Here is a 20444-nt window from a genome sequence, read left to right on the forward strand (position 1 = left end):
TCTGAGGCAGAAAAATCCTTCCCTCCATTCTGACACTGTGCTATTACAAAATAAAGCCTTAAAATATCAACCCCATGTATCAAAATGTTTATAGCAAAAAAAAAAGGGGATTATTCAGATGGTCAAAAAGAACAAATTGTAATGATGAATTTTTGAAACTAATTTAAATGTTATAATAACAAATAAACTGTTTATTTATTAATTCCTAATATTCACTATTATAAGAACATAAGAAGTTGCCTCCGCTGGGTCAGACCAAGAGGTCCATCGCGCCCAGCGGTCCGCTCCTGCAGCGGCCCACCAGGTCCATGACCTTTAAGGAGATCCTTGTCTACACCCTTGTATCCCCTTTATCCTTACCCTTTTCATAAGCTGTCCCTACCTTTATCTGTATCCCTCAATCCCTGTATCTTTCAGGAATTTGTCCAATCCTTCTTTGAAGCCCCTTAGTGTACTCTGTCCTTTCACAACCTCCGGAAATGTATTCCAGGTGTCCACCACCCTCTGAGTGAAAAAGAACTTCCTAGCATTTGTTCTAAACCTGTCCCCTTTCAACTTTTCCGAGTGCCCCCTTGTTCTTATGGTTCCCAATAGGCTGAATAATCTGTCCCTTTCTACCTTCTCTATGCCCTTCATGATCTTGAAAGTCTCTATCATGTCTCCTCTGAGTCTCGGCTTTTCCAGGGAGAAGAGCCCCAGCCTTTCTAACTTGTCAACATATGAAAGGTTTTCCATACCTTTTATCAGCTTCGTCGCTCTTTTCTGAACCCTCTCAAGCATCGTCATGTCCTTTTTGAGGTAAGGTGACCAATATTGGACACAGTATTCCAGATGCGGCACGATACAGCGGCATGATGACTTCCTTCGTCCTGGTTGTAATACCCTTCTTATGGGTGTCTCAATTGTGTTTTTTATTTCCTCTCTGAGTAATTAAACTTGTGGTGGACATATCATAAATTATACAGATATCAGTCTTCGGAATCTCTTATGATATACATCATTCCAAGTTCCTGTCCTGTATATTATTATAATCATTTATGTCCACCACCTCATACTAATCTATTGAATACCTATTGAATCTTTATTTCTTTACTTATAATCCTTTAATTTATTTTTAATTTTTTAAAATAATTTTATGATATCTATAAATATTTTCTTTAAAAACATTATGAATCATATGAAGAAACTTCTAATTCAAGTTGAAAGGCAACACTTATCTTAAGATTCAGTGGATCCTGCCACCATCAACACTAATGTTTTAATGACTCCCAACGCCCTTTCCTTTTTTGGGCGTTTCAACCCTCAGCGGGTCTTCCTCGGGGGTTAATAAACATAAGCTGCCCCTCTGACGTTGGTGGCATATCACTCAAAATTCTTCCCACCTCCCCAGAACCCAAATCACTTTTATTCTCAGTTTTTGTTTATTTTTTGCAGTTTTTGGAACAAATTTGTGACTTCGGCCATCGTGGATTTTAAAAATGATCTTTTTTTCTAACTTTTATTTCTCCCTCAAAAACCTCTCGATTTGATACAAAATCGTTTGGGATGGACTCCTTAACCCCTAATCTGTAGAATTTGTACATTGTTTGCACTGGATTGGTACTGGGTCAACGATTGATTACCGCTTGCTGTAGCACACTGGGGGAGGAGGCAGGAGCTCCAGACTTCACCTCTTCCGGGTACTCTAGGGCTGGGGAGCCGATCTGGGTCCTTGACTTCGGGATAAAATCTTGCCCAGAGGCCATTCTGCAGTCTGGCACAGAATGCCTGCATTCCATATCTGGGGACTTTGTGGCGCAGTGCATGTACCTCAGTAGAGTCCTGCCATGTTTGTGGAGTGTACCTTTTCTCCAGATTTTATTCAACTTCTCTGGAAGGGCGTGTTCTTCAGACCCCACTTGTTTGACATGCTCAGCAGGTACGTTGGGATTTTCTTAGTCTTTTGCACCAGTGGCGGAGCTTCCTGTTCGGGAGCCCTCTCATCTGGCTGTGGCAGGCCTCAATTGCAGCAGTTGCCATGCAGATATTATACCTCTTCTGTCTCCTGCCACTGCTTCTATACTGGATCTGACTGCTATCTTTGCTGGGGTTAGTCTTGGCTGCCCTGAGAGTCCAGATTTGCGTGATCACCCTTCTGTCTGTAAGCATTTTGCTCCTGATGTTCTGAAAGAGCTCCAATTGGATTCTCCGCCTCCCACTTCTCAGGTTTTGGCCATGGACCGTTATAATGTGCTGCCTCCCTTTTTTCCATCTCATCCATAGCTTCTTGGTCCGGTTTCAGGACAATGGGATACTCCAGAAAACTCTTTCCAGCCTGCTAAAGCTCTATCTAGGCTTTACCCAGTGGCTCCTGATTTTCAGCAGGTTTTGACAGCCTAAGGTGGATTTCGCTATGGCACAGGTTATCCGGTGCACAGCCTTCCCTAATGATGGGGAAGTAATGCTTCAGGATTCTCAAAATCGCAGGGTAGACATGATGTGAAAGAGCCTTTTGAAGTGGCATTTTTAGATATCGAGGCAGCAGCTGCCGCTTCCTTTAGGGTACGAACCAGTCATTCCGGTTTGCACATTGCGTCCTCTGTGGAGCTGTATGCCTGTCCTCCGCTGGTGACGGATGGTGTGGATTCTGTGGCAGACATCTTTTAGGATCTCTTTTGAGTTCTCAGTAAAGTCTCTGCTTATTCAGAGTCTGCGCACCAGAATTTTTAGATCCGTCATTGGGCTTGGGATGCTGCCTCAAAGGCCATTTTAAGCAGACCCTTTCAAGGGCTTGCTTCTTTTTGGTATAGGTCTGGATGATCTCATGAACAGTATTACATTTCCTCCCTCAGTCTCTTCCTGTGAGCAAGTTTGGGTGGACGTCAGGTGGAGATCGTAGTAGTTTTTGTTTTCCCGCAGGTTTTATCCGGGGATCTGCAGATATTCCTAGAGATATTCCCAAGGCTATCACCCTCATTATAACACTTCCAATTCCAGGCATCCTCAGGCCTCCAGTTCCTGAGCAGTGGCAGAACCTGAAAAGCCCCAATGTCGCACAGGTTAGGCAGGGTTTTCCTCATTTTATAGGCCGACTTTCTCAATTTCTCAGAAACTGCTCTCACGTTTTATCAGATCAGTGGGTACTGGATGTCATTTGGGAAGCAGGATAGACTTCTTTTACCTGCCTCCAGATTTGTTTCTGGACTTTGTCCGGCAGGTCGTCTGGAAAAGGAGTCCAGAGTCAGCACTACTCTGCAACATGGTGCTTCTAGTAGCTTCAGTCTGGACTCATCACCCATGGTATGCAGATCTCATCTGTCTTCATTGGGGTGAGAAACTCTGTCTCCCTCTTCATCTTTAAGGGGCAATGCCCATGGAGAACACACAACATTTTGGTCTTACGGCATGGCTCTTGAGCGCTCAGCTTTGATGAACCATGGTTTATTGGATGTAGTTATTTCAACTCTTTTGCGCTCAATGAAACCCTTTACTATTGCATCTTATGCCAAAGCATGGAAAGGTTTCCAACAGTGGTGTATTAAAAATCCCGTGGAGCCTGAGAGGACTCTCATTTCAGTGGTCTTAGTTTTTCTTCAGGTGGGCCTAGAAACAGGTTTAGCAGTGGCCTCCCTTAAAATTCAGGTTGCAGGCCTTTCATGTTTTAGAGGGCATAGAGGCACTAGTTCACTTACTCCTCCTCCAGCTGTGTCCAGATTTCTGAGAGGGGCACTTCATTTGCAACCTCCCTTGCGTCTTCCTTTCCCTTCATGGAATATTAACATTGTTCTGCAGGACCTTGGAGAGGCCCCATTAGTATACTGAAAAATGCTTCTCTTCTGGATCTAACAGAGTCCTTTATACATATTCTGAATGCAGGAGTTTTCTCCATACTGCACTTTCCTTCTTTTCTACCGAAGGTAGTTTCTGCATTCCATGTCAACAAGGAAGTTCATTTCTCTGCATTTCCTTTCGCAGGCTCGGCGCAAAAGGATCGGATCTTGCGCAACTTGGTTGTCAGGAGAGTCTTGCTCCACTGTTTGGAGAGCACTAATGCTTCCTGGCTGTCTGATCGCTTATTTGTCCTGACTGCTGTGCCTCGCCGGGGTTGGCTGGTGGCCAAGGATTCGATCATTCTATGGATTCAAATGGCCATTTCAGAGACTTCCATTGCCCACGGCAAGCAGCCACCAATTTCGTTTAATGCCCACTTATCTGGTAATGTGGCTCAATTGTGGGTGGTGTCTTGCACGTGTGAGTCATTCCAACAATAGGACCTCAATGACCAGCTTCCTCAATTTACTCTCCAATTACTCTTTGCTATGACCAGGCTGGACTCTAGAATAGATCTGTAATTGTCTAAATGTAACCTAAATGTTATCATGACTAATCTGTTTTTAAATTGATTGTGAATGTCAAATTGTAACCCGTTCTGAGCTTCTGGGAGAACGGGATAAAAATTGAAATAAATGAATAATAAATCATGAACTTTGCGGGGCGGCTACTGGATCCTCTCCATACTTTTACCTGGTTTTGCCAAGTGGATATGGTGGCTCATTCTGCTGCCACTTTTGGGACTTAAGTGTTGAGGGCAGGCTCTTCAGTCACTCCTTAGATGTTACCATTACTTTAGTACGTCACCTAGGATATGGAATCCAGAAGAGACGTAACAGAATGGAAGATTAGGTTTATACCTTCGATAGTTCCTGTCGGATTCCATATGATCCGCCCTCTTTGTGTACACTCAGTTGTTTGGAATAGCCTGCTTCTTTCTACCTTGATGATTCTCCTTATAGGCTTGAATGTTTTCCAGCCAGTTGATAAATCCTATGGAGCGCTTTCTGTGAGTATATGCATTACCGAAGGCCTTTCTTGGGATGCTCGTTGCACACAGCAGGTTAGTTCTATATTGTTTCGCAATGTTTTTCTGAGTTGCCTTTGTGCCTGTTTATTACTTGTTAATATTTTGCAGAGCAAACCAGTTCAAGAATTACTTATGTTCCTGGGGATCCTCCCCCGTACTCCCTTGTCATGGATTTGTCCAGGTATGTTGCTTGGCTTTGGGACTTAACTGGATATGTTTGCTAGCTCTCAGGCTAAGGGGGGTGGAGCATGTGCTCAGAAAAGTTTGTGGATTTCTGCAACTCCCAGATTGCGGGTTGGAATTGAATAACTAGCATATGGAATCCTACAGGGATGTAACAGAAAGAAGATTATCGAGGGTATAAACTTTATCTTCCAGTCAATTTCTGAGCCAATCAGGGCTCAGGCACTGACCAGAAAATAAGGCTACAGCAGCTCAAACCTACCGGAAAAGTTTGCTCACAAATGTAGGACTGCGGAGTTAAAGAATCACCCGGTGATAATAGAGAATCAACCAGAGTTATTCTTTACATATTAATGACTTTGTAATACATTTGCATGGCAGACTCGGAGACTGCTAGGAAGCTCAGAAAAGAACACGGTAAGCCATTTTAATAATCCGCTGCTGGAACCGGTTTAGCGACCACGTTAAAGTTTTGAAAATCTTCAGCACAATGCCTGTTCCATCAGCATTAACTAATTATTTAAGTTGCAGTGTTTTATAATATAGTAATTTCTAAGATAGAAAAGACTTCTATCATAACTGTTTGTTCAAGTATGTCAATTGATTGTTATACAGCTTGATTAGCACAGTGTTTAAAATTGGAAAATTCTCCATTTTAAACCTATTTAACTAGCTATTTTTTGTAGAATTCCAGGAACCTTATGCTGTGGTTGTGCTGCTGGAAAAAGATCTAATAGTTGTTGATCTGACACAAAGCAAGTAAGTATAATGAAGTCAATATTCAGAAAAATGTATGCTTAACTTTAGAATTAACTACATAAATCATTGTTGCTGAAATTTTGGAGCCAGTTATTTTTAGAAAACTCATTTCACATGTTAGCATTTCAAAAAAATTGTTTTTTTTTAGAGGAACTTCATTAGCACTGTGAATTCACAAACTTTCAGTACTTCAACATTTTTAAAAACTATTTATGTGTTGGTAGTTTGTGAGTTTATAGTGGTAACTAGTATTTAAGCCCGTTACTTTAACGGGTGCTAGAATATATGTCTGTCTTTCTTTATTTCTGTCTCTCTTCCTCCCACTGTCTTTCTTTCTGTCTGTCTCTCTCCCTGGCCCCCTTTGTCTGTCTGTCTTTCTGTGTCTCTCCCTGCCCCATGTCTTTCTTCTTTTCTTTCTGTCTCCCTCCCTCCTGCTGACTGTCTTTCTTTCTATCTGTCTCTCTCCCTGCCCCCTATGCAGCAGCATTTCTCTCCCCCTTCTATTCCCCTGTGCATTTCCCCCACCCCACTTCCTGTGCAGCAGCAGCAGCATTTTGATCCCCCCACATTTCCCTGTGCAGTAGCAGCAGCAGCAGCAGCATTCCCTCCCCCTCCATTTTTCTGTGCAACAGCAACAGCATTTTCCTCCCCCCCCCACTTCCCTGTACAGCAGCTGCAGCAGCATTCCCTCCCCCTCCATTTCCCTCCCCCCACCCCACTTCCCTGTGCAGCAGCAACAGCATTTCCCTCCTCCCCACTTCCCTGTACAGCAGCTGCAGCAGCATTCCCTCCCCCTCCATTTCCCTCACCCCACCCCACTTCCCTGTGCAGCAGCAACAGCATTTATCCCAGGACAAGCAGGCAGCCTATTCTCACATGTGGGTGACATCATCGACGGAGCCCGGATGTGGACGCCTCACAAGCAGATTTGCTTGAAGAAACTTGAAGTTTTGAGTCGCCCGCACCGCGCATGCGCGAGTGCCTTCCCGCCCAGCACAGGGCACGTCTCCTCAGTTCTCAGTTTTCCACGGAGCCGAGAAGTCCGACTTTGACTCTCTGCGTTTAACTAACTAACTTCGTTCCTTCTCACACCGCAGTTTTGTGTTATTTTCTTCACGAATCGCTGTGTTTCTTTAATTTCTTGTTTTAAAAAAAAAAAAAAATTTTCTTTCTTCCGTCCGGTTGCTGGGGCAGGTCGCTCGGTCGCAGCCCACAGGCTTCGACTTTACAGCGGCTGTTTTTTCCTTCTATATCCCGGCCAGCTACCGGCTTCATGAAGCATACCAGGTACCTTAACTGTCTTGGGCTTCGTGCAACCGCTGTGCTGTTCTTCAACCTTGTGCTTACACGTCGTCTACTTTCAGTGGAGAGGCTCTTCCAGATGGAATCCACTTCTTCCTCGACTCCGAAGTCGACCTCGGCCTCGACTTCGACCGAGGGTCTACCAGCCTCCACTGCTTTGACGTCGAGCCTTCCTCGTTTGCAACGGCTCTTTCCTCTATGATGACTGTCAGCCTAGAGGCCTCTGGGAGATTATATCAATCTGACCCTGGCATGGGAAGGCAGATAGACCCTTAGTGCAGGGAAACTGTTTTAAGTAGCCCTGATTGATATATTTTAAGTTTCAAGTAGCCCTGCTTGAATCATGGCTAGCTAAAAGGTGTTAATGCCTGATTAAGAGGGTGCTTAGGATAATGGTGCACAGATCAAGCCAGAGACTTAATCCCATCAGGTTTCTCACCCTCCTTTGTTAATTAAATTAACCATTGTCTCAAACAGTTTACAAATTCTAAACAGAAAGATACTGGGAGATACAATATTTTCTCTATTCAGAATAAGATTCCAAGGTATAAAAGCCTGCTCTCTGCTCTATCAAGTGACCTCTCTCTCTTTCTATCTAACTACCTCTTGGCTCTTTGCTTGGCACTCTGGTTCTGTCTTGGCTCCCCTTCTCTCGGTCTATCCTTCCCTTTATCTATGGAACACGAAGCTTCCTAGAACTACAAGCTTCTATGTCCCTCTTTACCTCTGACCTCTGTAAGGCAGTGAGACTGCTTGCTCTCTGCTTAAGTGTAATGCTCTCTGCTTAATTGTAATGCTTATAAATATTACTTTTCTGTAAGACTATTTCTATAATATATTCTTTATATAATCACCCCTGGCTGTGCTTCTTATTTGATTCTATCCCTAATGAAACTTCTGTGAAGGAACTGAACCTGGGACCTGGCGTTTGTCAGTACGCCTTTCACTTAACCCCTACCACCTAATATTGTGGGGGCCACTTTCAAACTGACACCTTATACATAACAGCTATCAAACCATACCTGGGTACTGGGCTCTTATGGAACCCAGAAAATACCACCCAGAGCCCCCCCCCCAGGGCCTTTTAGTGTTAATAAGTGTTATTAATGATGTCGGGGGGGGGGGGAAGAAGAAAGAGAAAAAAGCAGAGTATAGGGTCAGCAGGCTGGGTCCAGTACTATTCATTACCTATCAACTCGAGCCATATTGTATCCCATCACTTCACAAGGTATTAAGTATCAAAATGCAAGCACAGTGTGGCAGAGAATAGATATAAGGATCCCAAATTTGGAGAAAAAACTTTTTCTTTCGAAGGAAACTCACTTGACCTCTCTCCATGAGCATTAAAGCGTGCAAGCGATTACGCCAAGTCCAGACCCCTAAAATGACTTTTTTAGCCAGCAAGCTAGCTTTCCAAACAAAAAGCCTGTGTAAGCCAGTAGTGATGCAGAAGGCCTCAAACCTGTCCAATAGAAAAGCCACCAGGGCCAACGGAATAGTTCTCCCTAGCAGAAGTTCCAAATAACGAGCCACTCATCCAAAATCCCTGACTGAGGGACATCTCCAAAAAAACATGAAAAAATTTTTTTCCTCCCTGTGACATTTCTCGCATTGAGAAGAGTCCGTTAACCCAGATTGAACAACTGAACACACGTGAAATAAGCTCGGTGTAATATTCTAGACTGGCATTCTCATAAATCAACATTCACAGAGAGGGTAGGTATACGTTTAATAAGACAGCCTACATCTAAGTCCTGCAGAGACATGCCTAGGACCGGTGCCCATCTGATGCATAAAGCCTCCCATGATTTACCGGGGGAAAGAGAATACAAAGCCTTGTGTATTATAGTAGCAGTTAATCCGCTTCCGGAGGTTGTGATAGGACAGAGTGCATTATGGGGTTTCAAAGAAGGATTGGATAAATTCCTGAAGGATACGAGGATTGAGGGATACAGATAGAGGAATAAAGGGGATTGAAGGGTTTTAGACGAAGGATCACCTTACAGGTCATGGACCTGATGGGCCGCCGCAGGAGCGGACTGCTGGGTGCAATGGACCTTTGGTGTAATCCAGCAGAGGCAACTTCTTATGTTCTTAACTCCTCATCTACAAGCCTATCAAAAAATCCCTTAATCTTAAATCCCAGGGCAAACCGCAACCCAGCCCTATTCAAAGAACACATATAGTGCCATAACTGCATATATGCATAATAATCCTTGGTCAAAGTTCCCGGTACCTGTTGAAAGTTAATCCCTCTTGGGCCCATCTCCGGAAACTTGGATTTTCCTGTACGGGCAAAAATTCTAGATTACCCTGAATAGGTAACTTGTCCGATATCTCAGCATCCCCCCCAGCAACGTCACTAAAGTTCTCCAAGCATCCCATAGGGAGCCTAACATTAAACTACGGTGCAAGTAAACAGGAAGGAAAGACTTAGGCGCTTGAAGGAGAGAGTTCAAATGCCAGGCAACATAGTAAATGGCGGCGATAGAAGGCCCGTTCGTATTCCACAGAGGTAAATATCTCTTTATCTAAAATCCAATCTCCGAGATATCGAACTAAACAGGCCAGATCATATAATTGCATATCTGGGATGCCCATGCCACCATGAGACCAAGAGCCCAAAAGAAAATGAAAGATCATACGAGGTTTCCCACCTTTCCAAAAAAAGGTAGATAAAAAGCCAATATAAAATGTGTAAATATTTTTTCAAAAGGCAGGATGGGCAAGAGCTGTAAGACATAGAGCCATTTCAGAAAAACTATCATACTGAATAGATGGATTCTACCATGAAGAGATATCAGAAAAATTTCCAACTAGCCAAACAGTGGCGAGTATAGTCCATCAACAAAGTCAAATTAGGCTCCTTTAGGTGTGAAAAAGAGTCTGAATTGAATCTCAAGGTACCGAAATGAATGAACAGACCATTTCAAAGGAAACGGCCCCTCTCATCTGTCCCGCACCACTCTTTTTGTGGCAAGAGCCAGTGATTTATCTAAATTGAATTTAAATCCCGAAAAATCTCCATATTCAGCAATTACTACCAACATGGATTGTAAAGACTACTCTGAGTTGGTGACATGGACTTGAAGGTCATCTGCAAAAGCTGATACCTTAAACTTGGATGCATTTATGTGAACCCCTCTGATATCCGTAGTCTGCAAGATATCACATATCAAAGAGTCAAGGGTAAGAACAAACAATTAAGGTGACAGTGGACATCCTTTGATTAGTGCCCCTGCTGATTGCAAAGGGATCCGGTAGGACTTCATTGAACCAAACAGAAGCCCAAGGAGAATTGTACAGCATGGAAATAGCATCGAAGAAAAATCCCTCTAAACCATAATGCTTCAAAGTGGCATTTAAAAACCTACAAGATACCCTGACGAATGCCTTTTCTACATCAAAGCTCACTAACAAAGATTATGATGTGTTACATGTTCTATGGAGGTAAATATCTGCGATCACGAACAAAGCCAACTTTAGGGTCTGCTATAAGATGAGGCAGGACACGAAACAAACAATTTGCCAAGATCTGTGCAAACAACTTCGCCTGTTTATTCAAGAGTGAGATAGGATGGTACGAACTCAGAAGAGTTGGGTCTCGGCCAGGTTTCAAAAAGACTATTATATTTGCATCTCTTGTTGATAGTAAAGATCCCCTCTGGACAAAGGTATTGAAGTTATTGGTTAAAACATGCACTATCTCAGAATTGATTCTTCCAAAGCTTACTGGATTGGATGACCATGGATATTTCATCTTCTGTAATAGGGGCGCTTAACATCTGCTGTTGATGAGCGGTAACTTGAAGGACCTCGATGTTATCCAGATATATCTCACTATCCAGCTCAGATGCATAAGGAGGATATAATGCCCTATAAAATGTTTGAAACATATCTGTGATTTCCCCATCTGTATGCACTAGATGCCCACCCACATCCGATATCTGCACCATGCGCATGGTGCCTTCTGAAGTGCTTACCAAATGAGCGAGAAGCTTCCTCCTCTTATTACCATAGAGGTGAAATTTATGTTTAAAATATTGAATACCACATCATTCTAGTCTGGATCGACTCATTTAGAGCCGCCTGCCAAGCTAAAAGGGCTGCTTTCCTCTGGGCAGTAGGGTAGCAAGCATACTACATCCGATCTGCCTGCACTTGCCTCTCCAAACAAACAATTTGATGGTCTCGAGTCTTCTTCTGGAAACTAGTATAAGCTATGATTTCTCCTCTCAAGTCCACTTGTACGATTTCCCAGTATAACACCGGATCATCATTATGTGCTGCATTGTGATGCTGGAAATCACACCACTTGTCAAGTAAGTGATCCAAAAATCTAGTGTGTCTATATAATGCCAGAGGAAAATGCTCGATCCCCAACCTGACCGATATCCAACTTACACCAAATAAGAACATGATCTGACACACAGTATGGGCCTATCCCAGCTATACGAGTGTTGGAGAACAAACTCTTGGATAGTAACCAGTTATAGATCCTTGACTGCAAGCCATGTGCTCAAGATAAAGGAGTATAGTCTTGCTTACCAGGGTGAAGCGTATGCCAGACATCAAGCAGATTGAAAGAGGAGCAAAGGGGGGGGGGCGGAGCCTGACTGCCGCGGAGATCGGGCACATGGGGTAACAGCTCCTCCACACCTGTACCCAAATCGCTGATAAACAGGCTATTTCCTGGCAATTTTACCCTCAAACCGCCTGCATAAATCCTCTCTCGAGCCTCCGATGTCGCCCCCGAAACCGGTCAAGTGCGACTCTAGTCCGCCCGCGCTACTCAACGGTAAGAGGCCTAAACCCGATCCATGCTCGCCAGAAAAAATGGCGCCGAAAACGGACGAGGCCTCACTCGATCTGCTCCTAAAAGAACTGCGCTCTGTTAAGCTAATTGTTCAGGAGCAGGTCGAAGAAACTAAGCTCCTGCGGGGGGAAATTGAGGCGCTGAACTCACAATTCGTGGACGCGCGCCACCGTCTTGATGCCCTCGAAGAACACCAAGCTGCCATGCAGTCCACACAGGCAATGGTGTCTAAACATGACAAGCTGCTTCTCTCCTTACAACGCGACATTGAGGATCTCTCTAATCGTAGCAGGAGATCTAATTTACGGATCATTGGGCTGCCTGAATCTTCTGAAGGTTCTGACATGGTATCATTTCTGACATCTTTCCTGCCTGCAACCCTGGGCCTTGTTTTTTCACCTCCGTTGGAAATAGGGCACACCCACCGCGTGCCCTCTCATCCTTCTTCACAAGCTTCCTCACCTCGGCCCATAGTGGCTAAGCTTCTCAGATTCCAACAAGCACTGCAGATACTCACAGCTGCAAAATCTAAATTACAGATGCTTCATCAAGGCAGGAAATTCTTCATTGTTCCAGTTCTGGCTAAATCCACGGCACTGAAGAGGAAAGCGTTTCTGTCCCACAGGCAGGAGCTTAAAGATATAGGAGCTAAATATGGTCTTATGTATCCGGCGCGGATGAGGGTGACCTACAACAACCGCACCACCTCATACACAGATCCTGATGAGCTAGTGGCGTTCTTAGAATCCTTAAAAATGCGCTGAAGTGCTGAGGCGCTGCTGGTTCTTGCCGGCATATCTTCTGCTGTTGTGGTATATAACTGAACTGTTTTGATATGTTTCCAATATAGCCTTCAAGTCTGTTCTTTGTATTTTCTGGGTGTGGGGCTATGTTTGCTGCTCTACATGTGTTACATCTCTGTGCTCACAGGAGCACCCTTTAACTGTTTTATCATATGCATGATGGTATGGTCCGTTTTGACTGTGCTTTGTGCTGTTCTTGCTAGCTTCTCTTTTTTTCCCCTTTTGCTTTCTCTATCTTTCTTCTTTGACAGGAGTGTCTATAATATTTATTTGATTTGCTATTTGCTTCCATTGCATGTGGGTACCATTTGCTACACTTTTGTACTGCTTATTAATGCTCATGGCTGACTTACATGTTTTCTCTCTCAATGTGAATGGTTTGAATCATCCTATTAAAAGAAAAAAGATAGCTAATTATATATCTGCTAAACACCCAGATGTCATCTTTTTACAAGAGACTCATCTTCCCCCTGCTGCTGCCCTAAAATTTCGGTTGAGGGGCTATTCCACTCATCTCTACTCTCCCGCAACTCAGCGTAAGAAGAATGGTGTGTCAATACTTTTTAATGATAAACTGTCTCTTGTCATTCATTCTTCTACAACAGACCCCGAAGGAAGATGGTGTCTAGTGCATGCTGCATTGCACTCGGTGGATTATGTGTTCCTCAACATCTACGCCCCTGTTCTGGACCATCCGGAATTTTTCAGAGACCTTCAGCTGGCTTTAGTGGAATATGGATCATACCCTTTGATCCTGGGAGGTGACTTTAATCAAATTCAAGATATATATATTGATAGATCGTCATCTTGCAAACCTTCCAAATCTAGATCTTTCGCAGCTTTGCATGCCTTAAAGGAAGCTTTTTCCTTAGTTGATCCGTGGCGATTGCTCCATCCAAAGGGCAGAGAGTACTCTCATTTTTCACCACCACATAATACCTACTCTAGAATAGATTTTTTTCTTCTGTCTTCTTCTCTCACGCACAACCTGACGGACACTATCATACATCCGATCTCCCTTACCGATCATGCGGCCATCTCTCTTCACATGTCCGTTTCTGCTCCCCGCAAAGATTCTCCCTCTTGGCGTTTAAATAACTCTCTTCTCCTAGATGAGGAAATTGTCGACAGAATCAAATCTTTCACTTCTGAATTCTTCGAAATCAATTCTAGGGATCCTGAAGTTTGCCCCTCAATTGTTTGGGAGGCGTATAAAGCCTCCCTTAGAGGTGAACTGATCAAACTCGCTTCTTGGCAGAAAAAGAAATCTCTGCAAAAAGAGAAAGATCTGGAATCCTCTATCAAAGTTTTAGAATTGCAACACATGTCGGCTCATTTATATGATCCATCCCTGTTCCAACGGATCCAGAATCTTAAATACGAATATAACACTTTAGTTTCATGTACAGCCAGGCGAGATCTTTTTGTTTCAGCTTCAGGTCACTACATGGGAGATAACCTTATGGGGCGTCCTCTGGTGAGATATCTTAGGCTATCTTGCACATCACAGCTGTTCAAACTTCGTCCGGACAGATGGTCACGACCCGACCCTTGATTTCCTCTCAATTTGAGAATTTTTATGCCACTTTATATAAATCTGACTTTTCTTCCTCTGATTCGGTAATAGACTCCTTCTTGGCCTCCATTGATCACCCTACCTTAGCAGACTCTACAAAGTTGGACTTAGAATCTCCCATAACCATTTCTGAGATTGAAGCTGCAATATCCTCCCTACCTAGCAGTAAGGCCCCGGGCCCTGACGGATTTACGAATGAGTTTTTCAAGCTTTTTCGTTCTATTTTGGCTCCTCACCTTCTCTCATATTATGACTTTCTCCACTCAACCCCAGACAAACAATTCAATTTTACTGAGGCGACCATTGTGGTTATCCCAAAGCCGGATAGAGATCCCACTCTGGTCAAAAACTTTCATCCTATTTCTCTTCTTAACCTTGACTACAAGATCTTGGCCAAACTTCTTTCTATGCGACTCAATAAAGTGATCCCTTCTCTAATTCACAAAGATCAAGTGGGTTTTATTAAACAAAGGTTTATAGGAGATAATTTGCGTCTCTTTCATCATATAAATGCACATGCTAAAACTATCCCAAGCCCGGTAATAGGACTGGCTATTGATGCTGAAAAGGCATTCGACCGGGTAGAGTGGCCTTTTCTTTTCCGGGTTTTAAAGTGGTACAACTTGGGTCCTTTTTTCACAGAGTGGATTGAAACCCTATATCGACAACCCACGGCTCGTATTTTGATTAATAACTCTCTCTCTAACAAATTCTCCCTCCACAGAGGAACTCGTCAAGGTTGCCCTCTTTCGCCTTTATTGTTCAACCTGGTCTTGGAGCCTCTTCTTTCCGCCATCCGACAATGTCCCTCAATTAAGGGCATCTCTTCTACTTATCGCCAAATCAAGTTGGCAGCTTACGCCGATGATGTCCTCCTTTTTATTCGAGACCCTCTTGACTCGCTTCCTTCCCTCATTGAAATTGTCTCTCAGTACTCTCTGCTCTCTGGTTATTCAGTCAATTGGGAGAAATCGGAAATTTTTCCTGTCAATGATCATATCTTACCCTCAGACCTCATAAACTTCCCTTTTCATTGGGCGCAGGATGCTGTGAAATATCTGGGGGTTTTCATACATAAGGATCTGGTTCATGCTCAGGATCTTAACATTTCTAAGATTAAGAACCTAGTTCTGAACACTACTTCTCGCTGGTCACCACTTTTTTTATCTTGGTGGGGTAGAATAGTTTCCGTCAAGATGACTCTTGCCCCACAAATAAATTACACTCTCTCCATGCTTCCTTCTCTGTGTCGGAAGACCTTTTTTAAATGGCTCAATACAAAAATCTCCGACTTTATTTGGAACAAGAAAAAGCCTCGTATAGCTCTCGCCAAGCTGAAGGCCTATAGAATTAATGGTGGCTTGAACCTACCCGACTTCTATTTTTATTATGTTGCTTCTCTGGCCAAATATGGAGCTGAATGGATCATTGAACCTCTTCATCAAGACCCGCCACCCTGGCTTGAACTGGAGCATTATATCTGTGCTCCTTTGCACGTTTCTTGCTTAACCACTGTGCCCATACCCAAAATGCTGAGGAAGTACTCCTTGCTAGGTGCAACGCAGCATGCCATCCATCTTCTGGACGCAATGGCAGAGATCTCTATTAGAGATGATCCAGATATGTCCATCTGGAACAACTCTAAGCTCCAATGTAATGGCAAATCTTTTTCATGGAAAAGGTGGCAACGGGCTGGTTTGTGGTTTCTCCACCAGTTGACTACTCCCACTTCTCTGATCCCTTTTGAAACACTCTGCTCTACTTACCCGCTGCCTCTATCTGCCCATTCACAATGGCTCTCTCTCACCAAAGCCATTTCTTCGATATCCATTCACTATGATTTTATGACATCCATACATACTGTGCGCCACTGGTCCAAATTGGCATTAATGAAAGGTAAAGCAATATCCCTCTTTTATAGCATCCTGAGGGATCATACCTTTACCTTCTCTCCTCAATCCATGCAACATTGGGCCTCTATACTGACAACTCCACTATCTGAGGTTGACTGGGAACTTTTTTGGTCCTCGACAAATCGACCTCTCATGTCCTCCAGAGTCTCACAATCAATGTTCTTTGTTATGTGGAATGCGGTATGGACTCCATTTCGTATGTGGAAAGCCAAATTAAAGCAAGACCCCTCATGCTGGAACTGTAAGAAAGATCCTGGTACTCTTGATCATATGCTTTTTAACTGCACTAAGGTTCGCTCCTTCTGGACTCGTATTTGGGACACCATAAAATCTATTACTCACTGCTCAGCTGAGATTTCCTTAGACATTATAATTCTTCGATCTCAACATCCATGTTTTGCTCAGTCGAACTGTCCCGCAAAACTCATCGATGCCATGTTTGTGACTGCTCTTATGCACATTCTGAAAAACTGGAAGGCTCCTTCACTACTGGACTACACCTTTTGGTGGAACTCTCTAAGCATGTACCATAAATTTGAGTCCTATGCGTATGAAAAGAAAAGTATATTCCAGCTTTCCACTCGGATAGTCCGTCACAAATCACCCTGGACTTTTCTGGATCTGTATGTTCAGTCTACTAAATAGACACTCCTGTCTACTCTTTTTCTTCTTCTCTTCTCTTCTTCTCTGCCTTTTTTCCTCTTTCCTCCTCCTTTTCTTTTTCTCTTTTTCTTTTCCACTTTCTTCAGCAGTTTTCATATTGTGGATTCTTTATAATGATCTAAGGTTCTTCATGCTGATTGAGAATTTACTATCTCCTATTCTGATTGTATTGTTTTAGCATGAGATCATTGTGCACTTGTCTCTTTTTGTTTTTTGTATTTCAACTGCTTTTTGTAATTCTTTAATACTTAATAAAAAAATATTGAACTAAAAAAAAAAAAAGAAAGAGGAGCAAAGGGGACACCCTGAGCGGAATCTATACGTTCATGCAGATGGGGGTGAGACTTGTCCATGCTAGGAACATAAACTAAATTAAAATCCCGACCCATCGCTATTGATATACCTGAAAACTGATTCAGCGCTTGGAACAAAGCTCCATAGAATGATTTCTTATAGACATTTGGAGTGTGTACATTACAGAGTAGTAAAGGCTGTCTGTTTAAGATGATGGGGGCCAAAACAAACCTCTCCTAAGGATCCGCCCAGACATTATTCACAGTCGCATCTAAGTTTTCCCTAAATAATACCAATACTCCTGCCTTTTTACGTATCGCTGCTGCTTCCACCATCTTGTCCATATACCAGCATTTGAACTTAATGTTGCGACGTCAGAGAGAAGGCTTCTGGTTCAGGCACAGGACACGCGTAGGAGACACTGCCCACGGCTTTGTGCACTGAAGCACTGAGGAAGAGGGAGCCGGCCTGAAGATACAGACGCCCATGTCACAGACACCATTTAGAGAATCGTATTGCTGTTGAGCTGATTGGGAATCTCCATGCCGCGATCAGCTGAACGGCAATGGCAGGGAACCCTTGAACCCCCCCCCTCCCTCCACTGTCTGCAGCAGGTGGGATGCCCACTCTCTCCTGCTGGCACCTCCCTGAATTCCCCATCCCCCAAAGCTCACCTGGATTCCTCTCGGTACCTTTAAAGCAAGACCAGCCAGAGGGATGCCTATTCCCTCTAGCAGGCCCGCCTCTCTTCCCCTTCCTAGTGCATCCTGGGATGCACTGGTGAGGGGCTTTAGGCCCCAGGGACAGAGTCAAGCCTCCTTGACAGTTCATTCTGGGATGTACTGGGAGTGGCCTTAGACTCTGATTGGCCAGATCCCTAAGGCAGGGCTGCCCAAGTCCGGTCCTCGAGATCTACTGGCAGGCTAGGTTTTCAGGATATCCACAATGAACATGCATGAGAGAGATTTGCATACCAAGAAGGCAGTGCAGGCAAATCTCTCTCATCCATATTCATTGTGGATATCCTGAAAACCTGGCCTGCCAGTAGATCTCAAGGACCGGACTTGGGCAGTCCAGCCCTAAGGCTTCTCCTATGGGAGGGGCTTTAGGTGCCTGGGCCAATCAGGGCCTTAGGCCCCTCCCCGGTGCCTCCCAGATTGTACCAGGAAGGGGAAGGCCCGCCATTCCGAAGAGGCAGGCCTGCTAGAGGGAATAGGCATCCCTCTGGCTCAGGGGTCTCAAAGTCCCTCCTTGAGGGCCGCAATCCAGTCAGGTTTTCAGGATTTCCCCAATGAATATGCATGAGATCTATGTGCATGCACTGCTTTCAATGCATATTCATTGGGGAAATCCTGAAAACCCAACTGGATTGCAGCCCTCAAGGAGGGACTTTGAGATTCCTGTCTGGCTGACCTTGCTTTAAAGGTTCAGAAGGGCATCCAGGTGAGCTTTGGAGGATGGTCCGCTATTCTGAAGAGGTGGGTCTGCCAGCCAGAGGGCATCCCTCTGACCAGTCTTGCTTATAAAGGTGTGGGGGAGGGGTCTGGGTGTGCTTTGGGGGATGGAAATTTTAAGGGGTCATGGGCTCAGGGTGGGTGTGCCAGCAGGAGGGAGTGGGCATCCCTCCTGCCAGGGGTGTTGTGGGATGGGAATGCCAGCAGGAGGGATTGCATCAAATAAAAATGTCCAACAAAAGTGTTTCAGTGTGAATTATTTCTTTATTTTCTAGCTTATAGTTTGGTGAAATGAAAAACAAACCATAAACTTGCTCTGGTGGCTACACAGCCTGTTAGCCCAACCAGGCTTCCACAGTTTTACAATTCCACCCTCTGGCAATTTCCACAAAAACATGTGCTTTCAGCAAGCCATGCTGTGCCAGTCTTCATATCAAAACAACAACAAAAAAAAACTTTCAATATCAAAGTCCAGGAATGGCTGGGACTGCTCAGCCCGGATCTCTCACAGTACTCTTGTGCTTGGTGCAATATCAGAAGTAGTACTTCCCACTCTTCTGTCTCTCTAATTTAATTAGAAACAGTGATTCTTCACTCTTCTATTATCAGGGCTTGTGAGGCAATTTCACCTTATCAAAACAGCTTATGGTTTTCCCCATGCTTTTACTCAATAAGCATGTCTTCAGACAAACAGGAATTCTCAGGTTCTATTTCATAATCAATTGTACACATTTCTTCTGGTATTTCTACCTCCCAAGTATTGTTATCTTCAGAAGAATGCTTACAAGTTTCAGTCCTGTGATTATCTCCCTGTTTCCTGTGGGAAATGCTGGTTCCTGGCTTCTGTCCCCTGGACTGCACCGGTCTGCCTCCTGCCAAGGTTTCAGACAGGCTAAAGGATTGTGGCTGCCTCCATTGCCTAGAGACCACACTATTTTCTCTAGCCCTGAGCTGATTGTCTCTGAGTTCACCTAGGATTTTCTAGTTCTTTGCTAATGAGCCTGGATAGCTTCCCTGCTGATTAGCCCTGCCCCCAGCAGAGCTGATTACAGGAGCTAATCCCTTTGTGGGTTTTGCTATCCCCGCCCTGGTGCCTGCTGGTACTTGTAGTTCTTTGATTTTAGCATTTCCTACCCTAGAACTAGACAAGTATAATTGGGTCAATTTTGGGCTGTCTTTCACTTGGGATAAATTCTGCAGAGCATTTTCCCTAACATGCTTGCTTCTAGGAGCAGGCTTGAGGGTAGTTTTAGAGCACTGCAGGGTTTCTTCCAGCATGATTAGTAGTAGTATTAGTATTCTAGATGTAAATACTGTCAACCTTCTACAGCAGGGGTAGGGAACTCTGGTCCTCGAGAGCTGTATTCCAGTCGGGTTTTCAGGATTTCCCCAATGGATATGCACGAAATCTATTTGCATGCACTGCTTTCAATGCATATTCATTGGGGAAATCCTGAAACCCCGACTGGAATATGGCTCTCGAGGACCGGAGTTCCCTACCCCTGTTCTACAGCTTCTCGGCTACTGTCTCAGAGGAGACTAAGACAACAAAGGCAGAAGGAGTCATCTGCACCAGCTTAATCTAAACAGCAGCAGTCTTTTTGACTTCCTTCTAGAGAGCCTAGTTAGTTTCTCAGCCATCATCTCAGACTCTTCCTATAGGTGGCCACTGTCATCATTGTTGGACCCTGATTACTTCAGATCAGTGGGTACTTCAGGTTGTGAGTCGAGGCTATGCTCTCTTCAGCGCATTGAAAATTCTTTCAACTTTTTTTTGTCTTTCTGTCAATTTTTCTTTCATTTTTTTTCTGTGTGTATTTTATATGTTGGTTTTCTGAGTG

At 44.0% G+C, this 20444-nt stretch overlaps 1 protein-coding gene across 6 annotated transcripts in view; it reads left to right on the forward strand.

Moving 5' to 3' along the window:
- STXBP5L (syntaxin binding protein 5 like) overlaps positions 1-20444 on the forward strand; it is an 815959-nt gene that overhangs the window by 373635 nt on the left and 421880 nt on the right. For all 6 annotated transcript variants that reach the window (XR_004539193.1, XM_033941651.1, XM_033941652.1 and 3 more), the window contains one exon: positions 5710-5782. Coding sequence is in view for 5 of the 6 variants with exons in the window: in XM_033941651.1 (XP_033797542.1) it covers positions 5710-5782 (73 nt within the window). In the remaining variant the exon portion in view is untranslated. The remainder of the gene's footprint in view (positions 1-5709; positions 5783-20444) is intronic.

This window comes from Geotrypetes seraphini, chromosome 4 (genome assembly GCF_902459505.1).
Source record: "Geotrypetes seraphini chromosome 4, aGeoSer1.1, whole genome shotgun sequence".
NCBI classification, from domain to species: Eukaryota; Metazoa; Chordata; class Amphibia; order Gymnophiona; family Dermophiidae; genus Geotrypetes; species Geotrypetes seraphini.